At 48.6% G+C, this 17,557-nt stretch overlaps 1 protein-coding gene across 1 annotated transcript in view; it reads left to right on the top strand.

Annotated features, from left to right (window-relative positions):
* The first annotated feature begins 676 nt into the window (after positions 1–676).
* The window catches only part of RRAGD (Ras related GTP binding D), a 268,714-nt gene continuing 251,833 nt past the window's right edge, over positions 677–17,557 (top strand). Inside the window, exon 1 of the mRNA XM_085611168.1 lies at positions 677–813. Coding sequence (XP_085467294.1) covers positions 807–813 — 7 coding nt within the window. The 5' untranslated portion in view covers positions 677–806. The remainder of the gene's footprint in view (positions 814–17,557) is intronic.

Below are 17,557 nucleotides of genomic sequence, written 5' to 3' on the forward strand. Positions count from 1 at the left end.
TGCCAAAGCCCATATTTGAAATAGTATTGGTTGTATAAAAAGGTCAAGCAGGTTCAGAGTAGAAGGGGACCAGTGCAAATTAACTCAGTGAGTTTGCTCCAGTTCATACTCACCTGAACACTCTCCAAAATCCAGGATAAGTTAAGACTTTGCAACGCCTGGGTTTGGGAGACGGAAAAGTAAGGCTAAACATATTACATTTATAAATGCCTTTTTTCAATGAAAAGACACCTACACACGGCTGAACCTCTCTCGGGCCAGACTTAATAAACACTGCGGAATAGGCATAACATTCCTCCATAACAGGGGGGTCTCTTTTTAGAAAGAAACACTAATCTCCCACAGTCTGAGACAATTGTTTTCGGGTAGAAAAAGTATACAATTTTATGACAAAAATAGCAAAAAATTCCTTAGTCTTCTAACAAAACTAGCTTACATTTTCGATTGAGCCAACAAGTACCGTCCTCAAATGAACTTCGTCTGTATTTACTGACTGGCCGGAAGAGCGAGAGAGAGAGAGGCCCACTGTTTGCACAACAATCTGCGTCATTTGGCAGCAACGTTCCACTTAGTCTCTATTCACAGCACGTTTGCATTTGAACTAGTCTTTGATTTGTCGGAGAGAGGCTGACATGATATCGGAGGGCGTTCCATCTGCGTGGGGGCGGAGAGACAGCTCAACTAACCATTAAGGTTACTCCGAACCACAAAGTACGCAGATTCCGTACGAATGTCTGACCCTCGTAAATGTATGCGTCGTTGATCATCAAGCACGTTCTTCCTGCTTCACGAGGCAGCGCAAAGGAATGAGAAGTACGTACAGACCAATAGCAATGTGCGTTGTGCAGCAAGCTATATGTCGCCAGGTAACCGAGAAGTGTAAGTAGTGTAGCGTGCAGAGAAACTAGCCTCTGGGCCTTCGACTGGACCAACAGCACCCTCAAAGTAAGGGCCACCCCCAATCCTAGTTTAAGGCAGCGACAGTTTAAGTATTTTGGGGTCCCGGGGTCAAGCGTATTCCCCGTTCCTTACAGCTTTGAATTTAAGATCGAGTTTCTGCTCTTTCATGCCTGGCCGCTGACAGTGCGCAGGCACACTGGTCCACATTCTAAATCTGTTTATGTCTAATATTCAGGGATAGTGAGGTATGTGTGTTTTCAATATTGTATCACAGCAGCAGCTCACTAATTTAGCAAATAATTAAACATTGTAAATTCCTTACAAAGCCTGGCATATAGAGCTCCGTTCTAAAAAGCCACGACTGACTGAAGGTGTCACACATGAAATGTACCTACATGGTCGCTCACTTCATCTACTGAGCCTGAAGCAGTGAGGGGGTGTCAAGGGACAGACAGTCAATGTTCTGCAGTACCAGGAGCAGTCATTCTCTTGGCCCCCACACCACGGGGGCTGCAGAGGCTATCTATCGTTACGCCACTGGGCAGCGCCTTAGGGCACTGGAAGGCAGTGCACTGCTGTTAGAAGGTGGTTCTGACACTATGGGCCGCCCGGATTTTTTTTTGCTTTTTGAGCACCTAATTGTTGAGCTTTTACCATGGGGGAGCCTCATAAGTTGGGACTCGCCCACAGTGAACTCAGGATGTAAGAGACTGCATGGGGATTTTACTGGTGTTCCCCTGGCTTGACCAGGCCACTGCGCAGCAGCTGGAGTAAGGGACACCGGGCTGGTTACATGCAGACACATGTGTACATGCGTGTGCACACGTGTACGGGCTGCGCAGGGGAGATTCCTAGCGTGCGCAGTCCAGGAGCAGCTACAAAGTGAATGGTGTGGCAGGACTTGTGCAGTATTGGGTGGTGATATGGAATAGGCTTTATACGCTGGAAAGAAACATGCCAGGGAAAGTCAGTGTGTTTTACTGTGTTTTCACTTATGTATATTTGTAATTTGGTGCATAGTATTGAGTGGTGTGTGTGTTTAATAAATGTGCTCTTACTTTTATAAAGCAAAGTACAGACTGGACAATCAATTATTGAGTGTTATTTGTGTGCACCTGCAAATGGCGGTTACTAGCCCACACCACCTCCCTTGAGTAAGCCTCATACTGCTCTGCAATGCTACCCTCTGAGAGTCAGGCGCTACAATTGGGTGTTTGGTTCCCAGTGAAGGACAAATGTAGTCATGTTATTTGTGCAGGCCTCACAGATGCTGCCTCGTTTTCCAACAACTGCAGACTGTGGAACATGGGTGTAGTGCAGGGACATTTTAAGGATTTTTGGATCCATACGCCAAATATATTTTGGGGTCCCTGTTGGGAGTAGCTTTGAATTTATGATTCAATTTCAGCTTTTGCATGCCCTCTTTGGTCAGGTCACTAAGTGCACAAGAGCAAGAGTCGTCCAAGTTCTTAACGTGTTTAATATTTAGGGATAGTGACAGATCTTTTCACTATTGTAACACAGCAGCAGCAGCTCACTAATATTACTGCAAATAATCTCTGTGACAGCCTCCCATATATCAGTTGTGAGGTCCTGTTTTGATCTAAAAAAAACCTTTCTATAGATGTTGCATGTAACAAACACAACGTTTCCCTACAAAATGTCTGTAATAGACTCTCGCACATACCCATATTAAAAAACAATTAAAGGAACACTGTATTTAAAACAATCCGTTTCAGAATTATCACAAGGACAGCAGGGCAATACTCTGCGTAACAGAGCTGGCTCTATCAGGCCATCTGAAAAGCTAGAGCCCTGGGCCAGAGCCCACCTTGAGTACTCTTAGCCATAATATATTTCCCAATCTGCGTGCCCCACCTCTACTTTATTTCTTAACCAGAGCCCACCTTGCCCATGCCTTAAAACGTCTCTGCTGCGGCGCCACGGACAATTACCATCTTAGGGAGCTAGCAGACAATGTACTCGTGCCAGCAGAGAATTGTAGCAGAGAAGGATAGCTTCTGGGAGCTGGTATTCAACGCACTGCAGGCCCTGGAGAATGGAAGCAGTGGAATTGCCTCGGAGGACTTAGTGTCAATGAATTGTGGAAGATGGCTGCAGTGCTAGGAGCAGGCTATCTCTCAGAGGCCTGGCAGCCAGAGCGGTGAAGTCTGTGGAGCATGGTGCAGTGCTAGCAGAACTGAAACATCTTTTCGGGGAACTTGCAGTCAGTACACAGCAAGCTCTGGAGCAGGAGTACAGTTTCAAGAGCCGGCAGTGTCTTGAAGGCGCTGCAGAGTAACATGGGTGCAGTGCCAAATACAGTGAGGCAGTGTTTCAGGAGTGTGTGGGCCTGGAGGCAAGTGCATTGTAGGCCCCAAAAAGAACAGGTACAGTGCTTGGGTCAGCAAAAAGTCAGTTTCGGTGGACTGGCAGTCAGTGCGCTGCAGGCTGCGGAGCATGGGTGCAGCGCTAGTAACACAGACAACTGTAGCAGCCAGAATGTATTCTACAGAATTACGTGTTCCTGTACTTCATCCATAGCCATGGCCGCACCTAAAGTCAGAGCCAGAATATTGGAACATAAGAATACAATCAGATCCAGCTCTGCTAAATTAACAACAGAATTGGCGACCATTGCACTAGAATGAAAATGATCTGATCAGTTGACCTGGATGGTAAATGAATATTTGAAAACTAGGGAGTGAAAGTGTTGGACCTGGCCCTTTTGGCAGGTTCACCCCTAAACTTTTTGCAATTATCCTGGCCTTTTTCCCTATGTAGTGTTAGTAGTTTTAGGCCTCTAGGCACTTTAGCACGGTGTCCCAGTGTAAAGTGCGTGCGCTCTGTGTTACATGTAGTGAGACTGGCTGCCCTCCCATAGGAATGCATGAGGGATATGTGTGTCCATGGTAGTTCCTGATGTGAGAGGAGTGCAGGGGCGAGTTTGGTATGTGCGAACTCGTGAGAATAAATGCTACGCAAGGATGTGCGCGGATTTATTATAACTATAGGAGAAGTGCCACTTCTAGAGGTTGGCATGTCTGTGTGCTGTATGATGTGAATTGCCTGTCTGGAGTTTGAATGACAGGGCTGGGGAATTCCAGTAGCTAGGGTGAGTCTGCCCGGTGGTGAATGGAGAGATCTGCATGTAGATGGGAGGGAGGAGTTGCACCTGGGACCTGAATAGGGCTGGGCCTTCCCTCCACAATGCTGGCTCCACCCCCTGTGGTGCGTCTGATGTCCCTGGCCTGTCCTGTGAATAGAAGAGAGGGGCTGAGCAAAACAAAGTGCTCAAGTGCTCCTGAACCAGTTGTATCTGGTTCCCCCCTTGCCTGTGCTGTGTCACAAAGGGAAATGTGTGTATAAAAGAAGGGGCTGTGACCCCAAGAAAAGGTTCTTGTTCTTGACTTGAAACTACCAGGGGCGTGCTGCTGCTGGGGTCCAGGGAAAGGTTTGCCTCCCTGGGCCCTGCCCAGCCCCTGGATGCCTGGAGGACTTCTTCCTGGGACCTTTATGCTTTGCCCCTTTTTATTTCCAGGACCCTACAGAGACTTTGCCTACACTTTGGCGCCCTGGGACTTAGTCCGTTTTCCAGGACCTCTTTCTGCCTCCAGCGCCCTGGGAGCGCTATCTTTTAATGATTTGGCCAGCAGGACGAGAGCGTGGGCGTCGCAGCGCGAAGCTGCCACCTGTTTTGAGGGAATCCCAACGTAGGGAGTCCCTCGTGCTTTTCCCAAAACGGAGCGGGTGCCCACCCCGCTGGTATGCCTAATTGCGGGAGCCTACCCCGCTTATCGTGGTATCTACATGCGGGTGCCCACCCCGCTTATTTAATTATTTTTGTGCGTGGGTGCCCACCCCGCGACTTCGCCCGTGACTAAAGCGGGTGCCCACCCCGCTCTCGATTTAAATTTGGGAGGGAGCCTACCCCTCGTATTCACCGCCGGAGCCGCGCCGCAAAACCGGAAGTCAGGCAGCGTCGTGGGGCGGGACTTCCGCCTTCCAAGGGAAGCCCCGCGCCCACAGAGTGGTCCAGAAGAAAAGAAGGCGGCGCGGTAGTCTGTGCGTGCCTTGCGGGGCTCCCGTGAGTTGAGGGAGCCCCGCGGCGTAAGGAGAAGTGCTGCAGGTCCTAGTCCAGCTCTGTGGAGACTGGAGCAGCACGGTGGGAAGAGGCCGAAGTCCTGGGTCCCAGGAGGGGGCCCAGTTGAAGTCTAAAGAGAGCCCCGCGTGCAGCCCAGCCGCCCGGAGCCTCGTCGACTCCAGGTGAAGTCCCGGTGAGTGGGGGCAAGATGGGCGGTTTGGTGCCAGTGAGGGCACTGTGTCGGTTTCCGTGAGCGGACCCGCCGTTGCGGCCGCTCCAACCTGGGCATGTTGTTGGGTGCTAGTGCTTCATTCCTGGGCAGCCCCACCTGCCAGAGGGCCGCTCCGACCAACGAGGGCATAGTTATTGTCAGAGCCTGCGGGCTCCAACGATGGGGCAAGTTATTCCCACGCCCCGTGGGGGCCAGGAGGGCCCGTGTTCTCTCCAACGATGGGGCAAGTTATTTCCAAGCCCCGTGGGGGCCAGGAGGGCCCGTGTTCTCTCCAACAAAGGGGACATGTTCATTTTTCAGAGCCTGTGCGTGGCTCCACCATGCACATAATTATTTACAGCGCCAGTGCGCGCCACGTTCATGGGGGCATAACTTGTTAGCAGAGCCCCGTGTGGCTCCAACACTGGCATAAGCATTTTTAGAGCCCCATGTGGCTCCAACCGGTGCAGTATTTCTGTACAGAGCTCCCACATTGGGCACATTGATTTCGAGGGCTACTGAAAGCCCATACCGCATTTGAGTATTTACAGCTGCCCAGCAAGTAGTGTGCAGCTGCATCGTTTAGGCGCACCATTCTCTTGGAGTTTTGTGAAGTCAGGAGTCAGATGCGCTCCTTTGCCCACACTTTTCAAGCTGCCCAGCAAGTAGTGGGCAGCTGCCACGTTTAGGTTGGCGTAGTGGCACACCCTTGACTTTCATTGCCTAGGCAGCAACCCTGACTCTTGGGACCTAGGGCATGTTGAGCCCTGTTTGAGATGGCCAGTTGGCCGGGGAATGGGGGGGTGGTTAGATTTATAGGGCGCCAGGCCCTAATGTGATTTATGTTCATGTGATTATGCCTACTGTGAGTTATGATTAGGACGTTGGTGTCCAATGCGTTAGACTTCAAATGTGACTTTTGTGCTAAATATGATGTGGTGCTAGGAAATGTAATGTATGTAGTATGGTTACGCACCCTGTGTTGATACCTCTAAATGTGTGTTATGATTATGAGGTTGGTTTGCATTTAATGGGTTATGCTAGTGAGAGTTATTCCCTAAGATGAGTTATGCTTAGGAGGTTAGAGTTTAATGTGTTTAGACTTGTGAGAGAATTGTGTAATGTGGTTATGCTGAAGCGGGCGTACAATGCGTTGGCGCCTAATATGAGACTAAGCCTAATGTAGTTGATGTTACAGGCTGATGCTAAGTGCAGTGATTACCAGTAGTACTGGTTGTGTTCTATGTTTATGCTAAATTCTACATTTACTAAGTTCGCTTTGTGATGGTTCTGACAGTGGTCCATGTGGCCCTGTCATGTGTACATAATCCCTTGTAAATATTGCCCAGTGCCAGTTGGCACAGTGTATATTGTGTGATTACCATTCTAATGTGTTACGATAATACAAAGGCTATTCTTTATATATAACCTTGTGTGGAGTTTCTTTTGTGGTGGGCCTGGGATGTTGTCGCTGTGTGCTTGCGCAAATGCTTTACACATTGCCTCCGGGATAAGCCTGACTGCTCGTGCCAAGCTACCAAGGGGGTGAGCAGGGGTTATCTTTGGCGTGTTACTTCCTTGCCCTGACTAGAGTGGTGGTTTCTGCCTGGCTTAGGCGCACGCCTTAGCCAGCCAGAAATCCCATTTCTAACATTGGTGATCAGCGGTGGGATTAGGACTTGCATTTGCGCAGTACCACTGCGACAACTGGCTACACTACAAAACTCTGCATTTTAGATAGTCACATGGAAAGCGATTATTGTGTCTAAGTTTGTTTTAAATGTCATTTCTTTAGAAATGTTTTTTTTTTGTTGCACTATGAGTTGGGTGTCCTGCCAAGGACGCAAACCAGAGAATCTGGAGGAGTGACTGCCCTTGTGCAGACTGCTATTTCTTGGGTTGGCCTGAAGCTGAAGGAGTATTGTACTGCCCTTGTGCAGATTGGTATTTATGGGGTTGGCCTGCAGCGCAAGCTAAAGGAGTTGTTACTGCCCCTGTACTATCTGCTATTTCTTGGGTTGGTCTGAAGCTGAAGGAGTAGTGTACTGCCCCTGTGCTGTCTGCTATTTCTAGGGTTGGCCTACAGTGGTAACTTAATTGGCATGGAGTAACTAGCTCGGGAGGGTAGATTATCCCCTAAGTGCAGTTTTTTGTTTCAGTTTTCTGGTGTCCCCAGGAGGGTGGGATCCAGTGGTGGCAGCGATTTGTAGTCCAGTGCAAGAAGTCCCATTCCCAGTTCCCAGAGTATGGTACCTGGTTGCCAGGTTGAGGTGCAGGTTGTGTTTCTGGGGCAGTATTGCGGGGAGTGTGGATGAATGTTGTGTTGCACTTGACGGTTGAGTATTAAATGGTGTTAAAGGGGTTCTTCAGTCTGTTGTGTCAGAGAGAATCTCCCGGTAATTGTTTTCCGAAGTCGCACCAACACCTGGAGTGTATAAATTCTTTTGAGTCTGTGGAGCTTGTTTTGGGGAGTGACCCTAGAAGAATGGTGCAGGTATCTCCACAAACCCTTGCGGCGGAGATGGTTCAGAGTAGCCCAGCTAGGTACCCTTATTGTGAGGAGGTTGTCTGGCCTCACGCCTGAACTGGTTGAGGGCGTGAGACTGGGTCGTATTCCGAACCCCGACCTCAGTCTCCAGGACTGGTTGGTTCCATGAGGGAACACCAGGTAGGGAGCCTAGTCTGCCCTGTTGGACTGTTCTTCGAGGTGGTTCTTCTGGTTTTAGGTAAGCTGGGAGTGTCTGTAGTCAGGCTCTATCAGTTTTGGTGTCTAGTAGTGCCACTCCTAGGTGGAGGGTGCAGAGGTTCAGTTTTGAGGGGTGAGAGGGGGAAAGGGTCCCCAGTGGGAACCAGTGGGTCAGGGGCCGGCCAGAAGGGCTGAGCCACCAATGAGTGACCATGGTGACGCCACTTCTGTCCTGGGGCATCTTCACGCACTGTCAGAGGGACAGGAGGTCGTGAGCTCTGCGCCAGGCAGACTGTCACACGACACGCTAGGGATGTGTCACCCTCAGGAAGTCCTGGTTCGCCAGGCATCTGACCAAAGGGTGCGTCCCTCGGTTGGGGAGCCAGTAGCCGGTGTTTCCGGATCTGGACATAAGGGCGACTGTAGTCAGAGTCCTGGATGCTAGTTATGTATCAAGCTTGTGAAGTCCTGGTTCGCCGGGCATCTGACCAAAGGGTACGTCCCTCGGTTGGGGAGCCAGTAGCCGGTGTTTCCGGATCTGGACGTGAGGGCAGCTGTAGTCCTGAGGGCAGGTGGGGCTTATCTTAAGTGAAGAGACCCTGCTCTACAGTGGAAGGGGTGCAGAGGGAGGGAATCCTCGCCTCTGACCCCGGTGGATCCCAGATGGTAGACCAGTTGATGGATAGAGGTCCTGGACTGGTGGAAGAGTTGTGTTCTGGTGGGTGCTTCCCTGGGAGGGTGCGGAACCCCAGAAGTAGAGGTAAGGTAGGGCATTCTTGCCCGTGACCTCTGGCCAGCCTGAGGGTGCGGACCCTAGGTTGGAGGATGAGTGGTAGTTTGAAACTACACTGAGAGGGAGAGTGGAGAATGGTTATTGTATACCAGGGGTTACTGCCCCCCACTCTGTGGTTTGGCAAGGACCAGTGGTATCTGGGTGGCCTAGGGCCTGGTCCTGGCCGTGGGCAACTAGGGAGTACCCGTGGGGTAGCCTAGTTGGGCCCAAAATTATTTTTATTTTTTTTATTTTATTGTTGTTGTGTTTTATTATTTAGAGAAAACAACAAGAGTTCAGAGTGGAATAGAACCGGAGGGTGTCCCTGCAGTGCGGGCCCGCGTCCATGTTTTCTCACCTGAAAGCAGGGAAGCCCATCAAGGGAGTGATTGGTCTACCCTGCGTTTTGGCTGGAAGGGGCTCGTGTTGGACCTGGCCCTTTTGGCAGGTTCACCCCTAAACTTTTTGCAATTATCCTGGCCTTTTTCCCTATGTAGTGTTAGTAGTTTTAGGCCTCTAGGCACTTTAGCACTGTGTCCCAGTGTAAAGTGCATGCGCTCTGTGTTACATGTAGTGAGACTGGCCTGCCCTCCCATAGGAATGCATGGGGGATATGTGTGTCCATGGTAGTTCCTGATGTGAGAGGAGTGTAGGGGCGAGTTTGGTATGTGCGAACTCGTGAGAATAAATGCTACGCAAGGATGTGCACGGATTTATTATAACTATAGGAGAAGTGCCACTTCTAGAGGTTGGCATGTCTGTGTGCTGTACGATGTGAATTGCCTGTCTGGAGTTTGAATGACAGGGCTGGGGAATTCCAGTAGCCAGGGTGAGTCTGCCCGGTGGTGAATGGAGAGATCTGCATGTAGATGGGAGGGAGGAGTTGCACCTGGGACCTGAATAGGGCTGGGCCTTCCCTCCACAATGCTGGCTCCACCCCCTGTGGTGCGTCTGATATCCCTGGCCTGTCCTGTGAATAGAAGAGAGGGGCTGAGCAAAACAAAGTGCTCAAGTGCTCCTGAACCAGTTGTATCTGGTTCCCCCCTTGCCTGTGCTGTGTCACAAAGGGAAATGTGTGTATAAAAGAAGGGGCTGTGACCCCAAGAAAAGGTTCTTGTTCTTGACTTGAAACTACCAGGGGCGTGCTGCTGCTGGGGTCCAGGGGAAGGTTTGCCTCCCTGGGCCCTGCCCAGCCCCTGGATGCCTGGAGGACTTCTTCCTGGGACCTTTATGCTTTGCCCCCTTTTATTTCCAGGACCCTACAGAGACTTTGCCTACACTTTGGCGCCCTGGGACTTAGTCCGTTTTCCAGGACCTCTTTCTGCCTCCAGCGCCCTGGGAGCGCTATCTTTTAATGATTTGGCCAGCAGGACGAGAGCGTGGGCGGCGCAGCGCGAAGCTGCCACCTGTTTTGAGGGAATCCCAACATAGGGAGTCCCTCGCGCTTTTCCCAAAACCGAGCGGGTGCCCACCTAGCTGGTATGCCTAATTGCGGGAGCCTACACCGCTTATCGTGGTATCTACATGCGGGTGCCCACCCCGCTTATTTAATTATTTTTGTGCGCGGGTGCCCACCCCGCGACTTCGCCCGTGACTAAAGCGGGTGCCCACCCCGCTCCCAATTTAAACTTGGGAGGGAGCCTACCCCTTGTATACACCGCCGGAGCTGCGCCGCAAAACCGGAAGTCAGGCAGCGTCGTGGGGCGGGACTTCCGCCTTCCAAGGGAAGCCCCGCGCCCACAGAGTGGTCCAGAAGAAAAGAAGGCGGCGCGGAAGTCTGTGCGTGCCTCGCAGGGCTCCCGTGAGTTGAGGGAGCCCCGCGGCGTAAGGAGAAGTGCTGCCGGGCCTAGTCCAGCTCTGTGGAGACTGGAGAAGCACGGCGGGAAGAGGCCGAAGTCCTGGGTCCCAGGAGGGGGCCAGGTGAAGTCTAAAGAGAGCCCCGCGTACAGCCCAGCCATCCGGAGCCTCGCCAGGTGAAGTCCCGGTGAGTGGGGGCAAGATGGGCGGTTTGGTGCCAGTGAGGGCACTGTGTCGGTTTCCGTGAGCGCACCCGCCGTTTCGGGCCGCTCCAACCTGGGCATGTTGTTGGGTGCTAGTGCTTCCTTCCTGGGCGGCCCCACCTGCCAGAGGGCTGCTCCGACCAACGAGGGCATAGTCATTGTCAGAGCCTGCGGGCTCCAACGATGGGGCAAGTCATTCCCAAGCCCCGTGGGGGCCAGGAGGGCCCGTGTTCTCTCCAACGATGTGGCAAGTTATTTCCAAGCCCCGTGGGGGCCAGGAGGGCCCGTTTTCTCTCCAACGATGGGGCAAGTTATTTGCAAGCCCCGTGGGGGCCAGGAGGGCCCGTGTTCTCTCCAACAAAGGGGACATGTTCATTTTTCAGAGCCTGTGCGTGGCTCCACCATGCACATAATTATATACAGCGCCAGTGCGCGCCACGTTCTTGGGGGCATTACTTGTTTGCAGAGCCCCGTGTGGCTCCAACACTGGCATAAGCATTTTTAGAGCCCCGTGTGGCTCCAACCGGAGCAGTATTTCTGTACAGAGCCCCTTGTGGCTCCCACATTGGGCACATTGATTTCGAGGGCTACTGAAAGCCCATACCGCATTTGAGTATTTACAGCTGCCCAGCAAGTAGTGGGCAGCTGCATCGTTTAGGCGCACCGTTCTCTTGGGGTTTTGTGAAGTCAGGAGTCAGATGCGCTCCTTTGCCCCACACTTTTCCAGCTGCCCAGCAAGTAGTGGGCAGCTGCCACGTTTAGGTTGGCGCAGTGGCGCACCCTTGACTTTCATTGCCTAGGCAGCAACCCTGACTCTTGGGACCTAGGGCATGTTGAGCCCTGTTTGAGATGGCCAGTTGGCCGGGGGGGGGGCGTGGTTAGATTTATAGGGCGCCAGGCCCTAGTGTGATTTATGTTCATGTGATTATGCCTACTGTGAGTTATGATTAGGACGTTGGTGTCCAATGCGTTAGACTTCTAATGTGACTTTTGTGCTAAATATGATGTGGTGCTAGGAAATGTAATGTATGTAGTATGGTTACGCACCCTGTGTTGATACCTCTAAATGTGCGTTATGAATATGAGGTGGGTTTGCATATGCTAGTGAGAGTTATTCCCTAAGTAGTTATGCTTAGGAGGTTAGAGTTTAATGTGTTTAGACTTGTGAGAGAATTGTGTAATGTGGTTATGCTGAAGCGGGCGTACAATGCGTTGGCGCCTAATATGAGACTGAGCCTAATGCAGTTGATGTTACAGGCTGATGCTAAGTGCAGTGATTACCAGTAGTACTGGTTGTGTTCTATGTTTATGCTAAATTCTATATTTACTAAGTTCACTTTGTGATGGTTCTGACAGTGGTCCATGTGGCCCTGTCATGTGTACATAATCCCTTGTAAATATTGCCCAGTGCCAGTTGGCACACTGTATATTGTGTGATTACCATTCTAATGTGTTATGATAATACAAAGGCTATTCTTTATATATAACCTTGTGTGGAGTTTCTTTTGTGGTGGGCCTGGGATGTTGTTGCTGTGTGCGTGCGCAAATGCTTTACACATTGCCTCCGGGATAAGCCTGACTGCTCGTGACAAGCTACCAAGGGGGTGAGAAGGGATTATCTTTGGCGTGTAACTTCCTTGCCCTGACTAGAGTGGTGGTTTCTGCCAGGCTTAGGCGCACGCCTTAGCCAGCCAGAAATCCCATTTCTAACAGAAAGATTCAGTGCAAGATTACTGTCCTCTAACGAACATTATCAGGAATGGATATATCAATTGCCCACAAACAACAGATGCATAAATTATGAAGTTGATCGAAACGCATTATATTCCAAATATCATTGAAAACCATTATATATATATATTTTTTTTTTAAATAAGTCCTAATGACAGGAAGGGACAACCGTCATAATTTTTCTGAAGATAAAGGAGGCATAAGTAATGTTAAACTACATATTACATAATTCTGAACATTCTGACTCACAAGATCTATTACATGGTTTACAGCTAAGCTCTCTTGGCAGTAGTAAGAGATGCAAATGAGACCAAGACTGTTATCCTGGATATTTGCTTTCTTAGACGCCAATGAATTCTCGCAGCTTTATTGCATGAAAAAGGATAAGACACAAACGGGAGATACATACCAGAAATCCACTTGTATTTTAGTACTGTGTAGAATATATGAATCATCTACGCCTGCATGTGGCACCAGCTACCATGTAATAATTATATGTTCTTAAGAGAAAAGGCAGGTTTCTACAGAAATAGATTTGTAAATTTAGCAAAAAAAATATTTAAAAATTACACAACACAATGTCGTCATTACGCTTGCGCACATGTATAGTACATGCGCTGCATACATGCACAATATGAGGCTCCCAGAGACAAAAGGACGAGCACTCAAACTTTGAAGAGATCCGCTCTTAGAAAGCGACATTCTGGGAATGCAGTGATAAGTGATGTTGCTCATAACGAGATGATGCTTTGATACAACAAAGGAATTATTTCTGACATAAGGATGATGTTTTTCACCCTAATAATTGGGAAACACCCAAACTCCTGCAGCAAGACACTTCCCTTATCATGAGGTAATAACTTACAGTAGGTTAGTAGAGTTTAATGCAGGACACAGAAACAGCCATGCTGAATGTTGAGTGAACACGTGTGTGGGTTATTTGCATTATTGAATAAACATTTAGGAGGGGCTCAGATACATGGAGAAAAGAATGCAACTCAATTTTTTCACAAGAGATTAAAAGTTTATTAATTATATTCTGGTCATAATATGCTCTTGGTCACAATGTTTCCTTGCAGGAATGACAAAATAAATCAAATAGGGACCAAGGAAAATGTAATATGTTTCAATTCACTTTCTCAACCTAGACAAGGCTGTTAAAATAGGAAAAGAGTAGCCAGATGGGTCAATATGGTCCAGAAGAATGTCTAAGACCATTCAGGCATTACAACAGAGGCAGCAACATGCTGACCACTCAATATATGTAAGAAGGGTATAACAACCCAAGCCTATACATTTATTTGAATCTTGTGGTATGAGGGAAAATGCCCCTTTTGCGTGATAAACTCCACTTTTTTGCTAGATTTTATTGCTGGTTTGGGGATTCTGTGCACTGGAACTCTCCAAACCACAACTCAGTGCATGTGCTCTGACCCCCTAAAAAGTTTGAAATTAGCAATACTCCTATTTGCCATTTTAGCTTACCTATAAGGTGTACCCAGGCCATGTGAGTTAAATAACGCTAGTGGACTGAAGCACCCATTATGCCACCCACTACAATGACCTTTAGCCTTTCTGTGCAGTTTTATTTAATAAACCACATTTTATTGATTTTGCAATGTATAAAAACAAACAGTGCCGTTTAAGGCATAAATTGTATGGAAAAAATTGGTGATCCCCCTCAGAGCATCTAAACCATGTAGGTGAAGGATGCTTTTGTGCCTGTCACAGCTGCAGCAGCGTCAGGAAGGTAAAGCATAGGTAATTTGTTTTATGACCCAGAGTCTCAAGGTCACATGTGGTGCCATCCTAGCGTCACTGCAGTTGCGGTCATCTAGGGGGCCCACCCATGTTTCCCATTTTGCTTCAATGGCACAAAGAGGTCTGGAGAATTGACGACAAGTGATTTGTCTGTGCAGTTTTAAAACTTCCAATTCAACCTGCCAAAATAACTCAATTTGACAGGCCTAAACCCCACCTTTAAAATGTTAATAAGTCACTTCTAAGTAGACCTTGATGCCCATAGGGCAGGGCACATGGAATTTAAATATAGGACATGTACAAGTTTAATGTCAAACATGTTCTTGCAGTGACAAGGTCCCAAAAGCTATTTTCACTATAGCAGTGCTGGCTATTCCATATGTTAAAATGAAATAACATCATCTCTGCCTAGGAAACAGCTACAAAGTCCGTTCTTTGACTTTTTAAAATAGGTATCACAACCCCAACTAATTCGTAAAGTTGGGTTTGTAATACATATTTTATAACAGGTACTTTTAAAAAGTTATGTGCCTAAAGCCTCTACAAGTCCATTTGCATGAGCTTCCAACTGTTACTCGGGAGCAGAATAGTCCCTTGATGAGGTGTGAGCTTGCTCCCTGAGCTGAGTCAAAGGCCATGATGAGGTGTGCTACACCTTTGGCAGGAAGGCCATCTTGCTGTGCCCCAGAACTTAATTAACTTTAAAAAGAGGCCTACCCTGTCACATGTAAATGTAGCTAACATCTGGGCCTGCCCCCTTCCTTTGTCCCTTTAGTCAGACAGGCACCAATCCCAGAAGGATGGGCAGCTTCCCTCAGAACCGCTTTTGAGTGACACAGAGGAGGGGTTGCTCATTTCCCTGATCACCCGGTAAGTGGGCACAAGAGCTTTGCACAGGGGAAGAAAAATGCTGACATATTGGTTTTAGGTAGAGAAGGACACTTTGGGAACTGCTTCAAAGTGGGTTGGTTTACCCATGGGAACTTTTACTCTACTGATTAGGAGGGGCCAGGAGTCACCGCCACCAACAGGCTGATGTCAGGCATAAATAGGTCACCTCCCCTTCTATGGAACTCTGGTAGTCAGAAGGAGGACTGCACCTACCATTGAGACCAGTGAGGAGCTTGAAAGGCTGGACTTGCTCCCCCATGTACCCAGGATAAAAAGTGGACTCTAGGGGGTCAGTTGGCTGACCTGTTAAGCTACAGGGACACAACTAGATACTAGAAACCCATTCCCTGTAGAGCCTTACTGACCAGTTCCAACTGGATCTGCCCTGGAACATGCTGGTGGCTCTGCTGGACTGAGTACTGAACCCCTAAGTGCTGTTCCTGAGGTCCTGGAAGCCTTGGCTCTGTCAAAGTGTACTCCTCCTAACATCCTGAAAAACCTGGGACTTTGAAACTTTTTGGCTTCAAAGACTTTACCAGGACTGGGACAACCTTGCAAAGTCTAGCCAATGAAGGTGCGTTGCCACTGGACCAAAGATTCAGGTTGTTCTAGCATTAAGCTTTTCCGCAGCAGCAAATCTGTTTCAGCAGGATGTTGGGGGGAATGTATGTGGCCTTGTGGAGCTCTTGTTAGCAACAACATGCAGCCTTGCCCAACTGGAGAAATTCTGTATCTGACCCGTGCTACATCGAGATCAGCATTAAATCACACCTAATTGCCAGTCAAGGGCAACAAGGTGACCTCGAATGACGCTTAATGCTTTTTGGTGCTATTTTCGTAAGACAGTGTGCTACGCAGTATAAAAAAAAATCTGTTGCCATTGGTACCCTTTTTGATTTCAAGTGACAAAGAGGCACCATCATCTCAGAGGGCTAACAATCAATTAACTGTAAAGGTTGAGTGCATTGCAAGGAATAAGCAGGCTTTTAGGGGGCTTTACAGCCAGAGTATCGAAGTCTGTGGAGCATGGATGCATTGCTACAAGAAGTTCACCCTAACTTTTTTCTGGGGCCCTGGGCAGCAACATATTTTGGGGCCTTAAATTCCAAACAGTTAGACTTTATTTCCCAGATAGACTGGTGGTCAGGGAGCATTGCAAAGCAAATGTTTGCACATCATCAGCGATGCAACCCTGTCAATTGCTTGTGCTGCGATAGATCCACTGAACTAGTACCGTGCAGGGAGGCAATACATAGGTTTCACAGAAATCCTGCCTGGTTAATATTCATGAGGTGAGATTTCACCTGTGCATCCAAGCAAATGCCGAAATGGAAGCTTGCAAGACACTGCACTGCAGGCTATAGAGCAGCATGGGTGCTGTGATACAGCGTCTCAAGGGCCTGGCATTTATATGATCATCACGCAGGCTGCTAGTGTCTTGTATTCTGAGAGGAGGAGTGCTGGTATATTGCCTGGGGAGTTGTGGACCATTGTGGAATTATGCATTGCAGAAGCAGACTGTGTCCAGGGGCTGTTCTTGGAGCACAGATACAGCCAACCTCGGGTTTGGGACAGGGGTGTGTGGCTGTACCCTTCAAGCGGTGGTGGACAAAAGGTGCCACGACTCAAGCTGTTAGACAGCGTCTGTTGGCTCTGGCACCGCACCGCTGACTGTCAGGGGCGTATTTATCAATAGTGATGCAGGTGCACTGGCAACAGAGCTAGAGTTGCCACCTCACCAGTAGTTTTCTGGCCCTGCTGGTATGCTTTAGACGAGTAAAAAGAAGTGTTAGGAAAAATGATTGAAATCCTGTATTTTTCCCCATAGAAAACATATTGAAGACACCAAACATGAGAACAAAAATTCTCAAAGTAACACTTTCTAGATTCTTCCTAAATGTTTTTTAAAGTAAAAAGAGGCAGAATTGCTGTGTTGAAAGAACAACCTTTATGATTTTTACATGAACAGTTGTTTTAGCACCGTTTCCTGGCCCTGGCCAGGGTCTGTCTTGTCAATAGGGCAAGCTAGCAGTGCCCGAAGGCTGGTCTCACAGATGGGTGTATGAGCTTGTTTGTGGGCCTGTTTTATGGCCTGGTGGGCCGGCTTTTACTGTTGATTTATCTGATATTACCACAAACATTGTCTGCAACAAGCAAAAATGCATGCGGTCTCTCATATCTTGCAAAACACTCCTAAAGCTGGACTATAGTATGGGGTGGCTCAGTGTTCCAGATCTAACACTAAGAGTCCAATATTGAAGTAAGGCTGAAGTTTATTACCACAACAGACACACAACCTTGAATGCATCTGGCAAGCTCACAATCCTTAGGCAACTGCTGTTACCCTGAATTCCAATACACTCCATCAACTTCAAAGATAATATAAATAAACAATAGAAGACATGGAACGCAAGCGGTTACCATAACAGATAGAAAGATAGGTAACAATACCGCAAGTACAGGTAAGTACATGGGTATATAAATACACAAATAAATAGTGAAACACATTGCACTTTGCTTG

This window comes from Triturus cristatus, chromosome 6, assembly GCF_964204655.1.
Source record: "Triturus cristatus chromosome 6, aTriCri1.1, whole genome shotgun sequence".
NCBI lineage: Eukaryota > Metazoa > Chordata > Amphibia > Caudata > Salamandridae > Triturus > Triturus cristatus.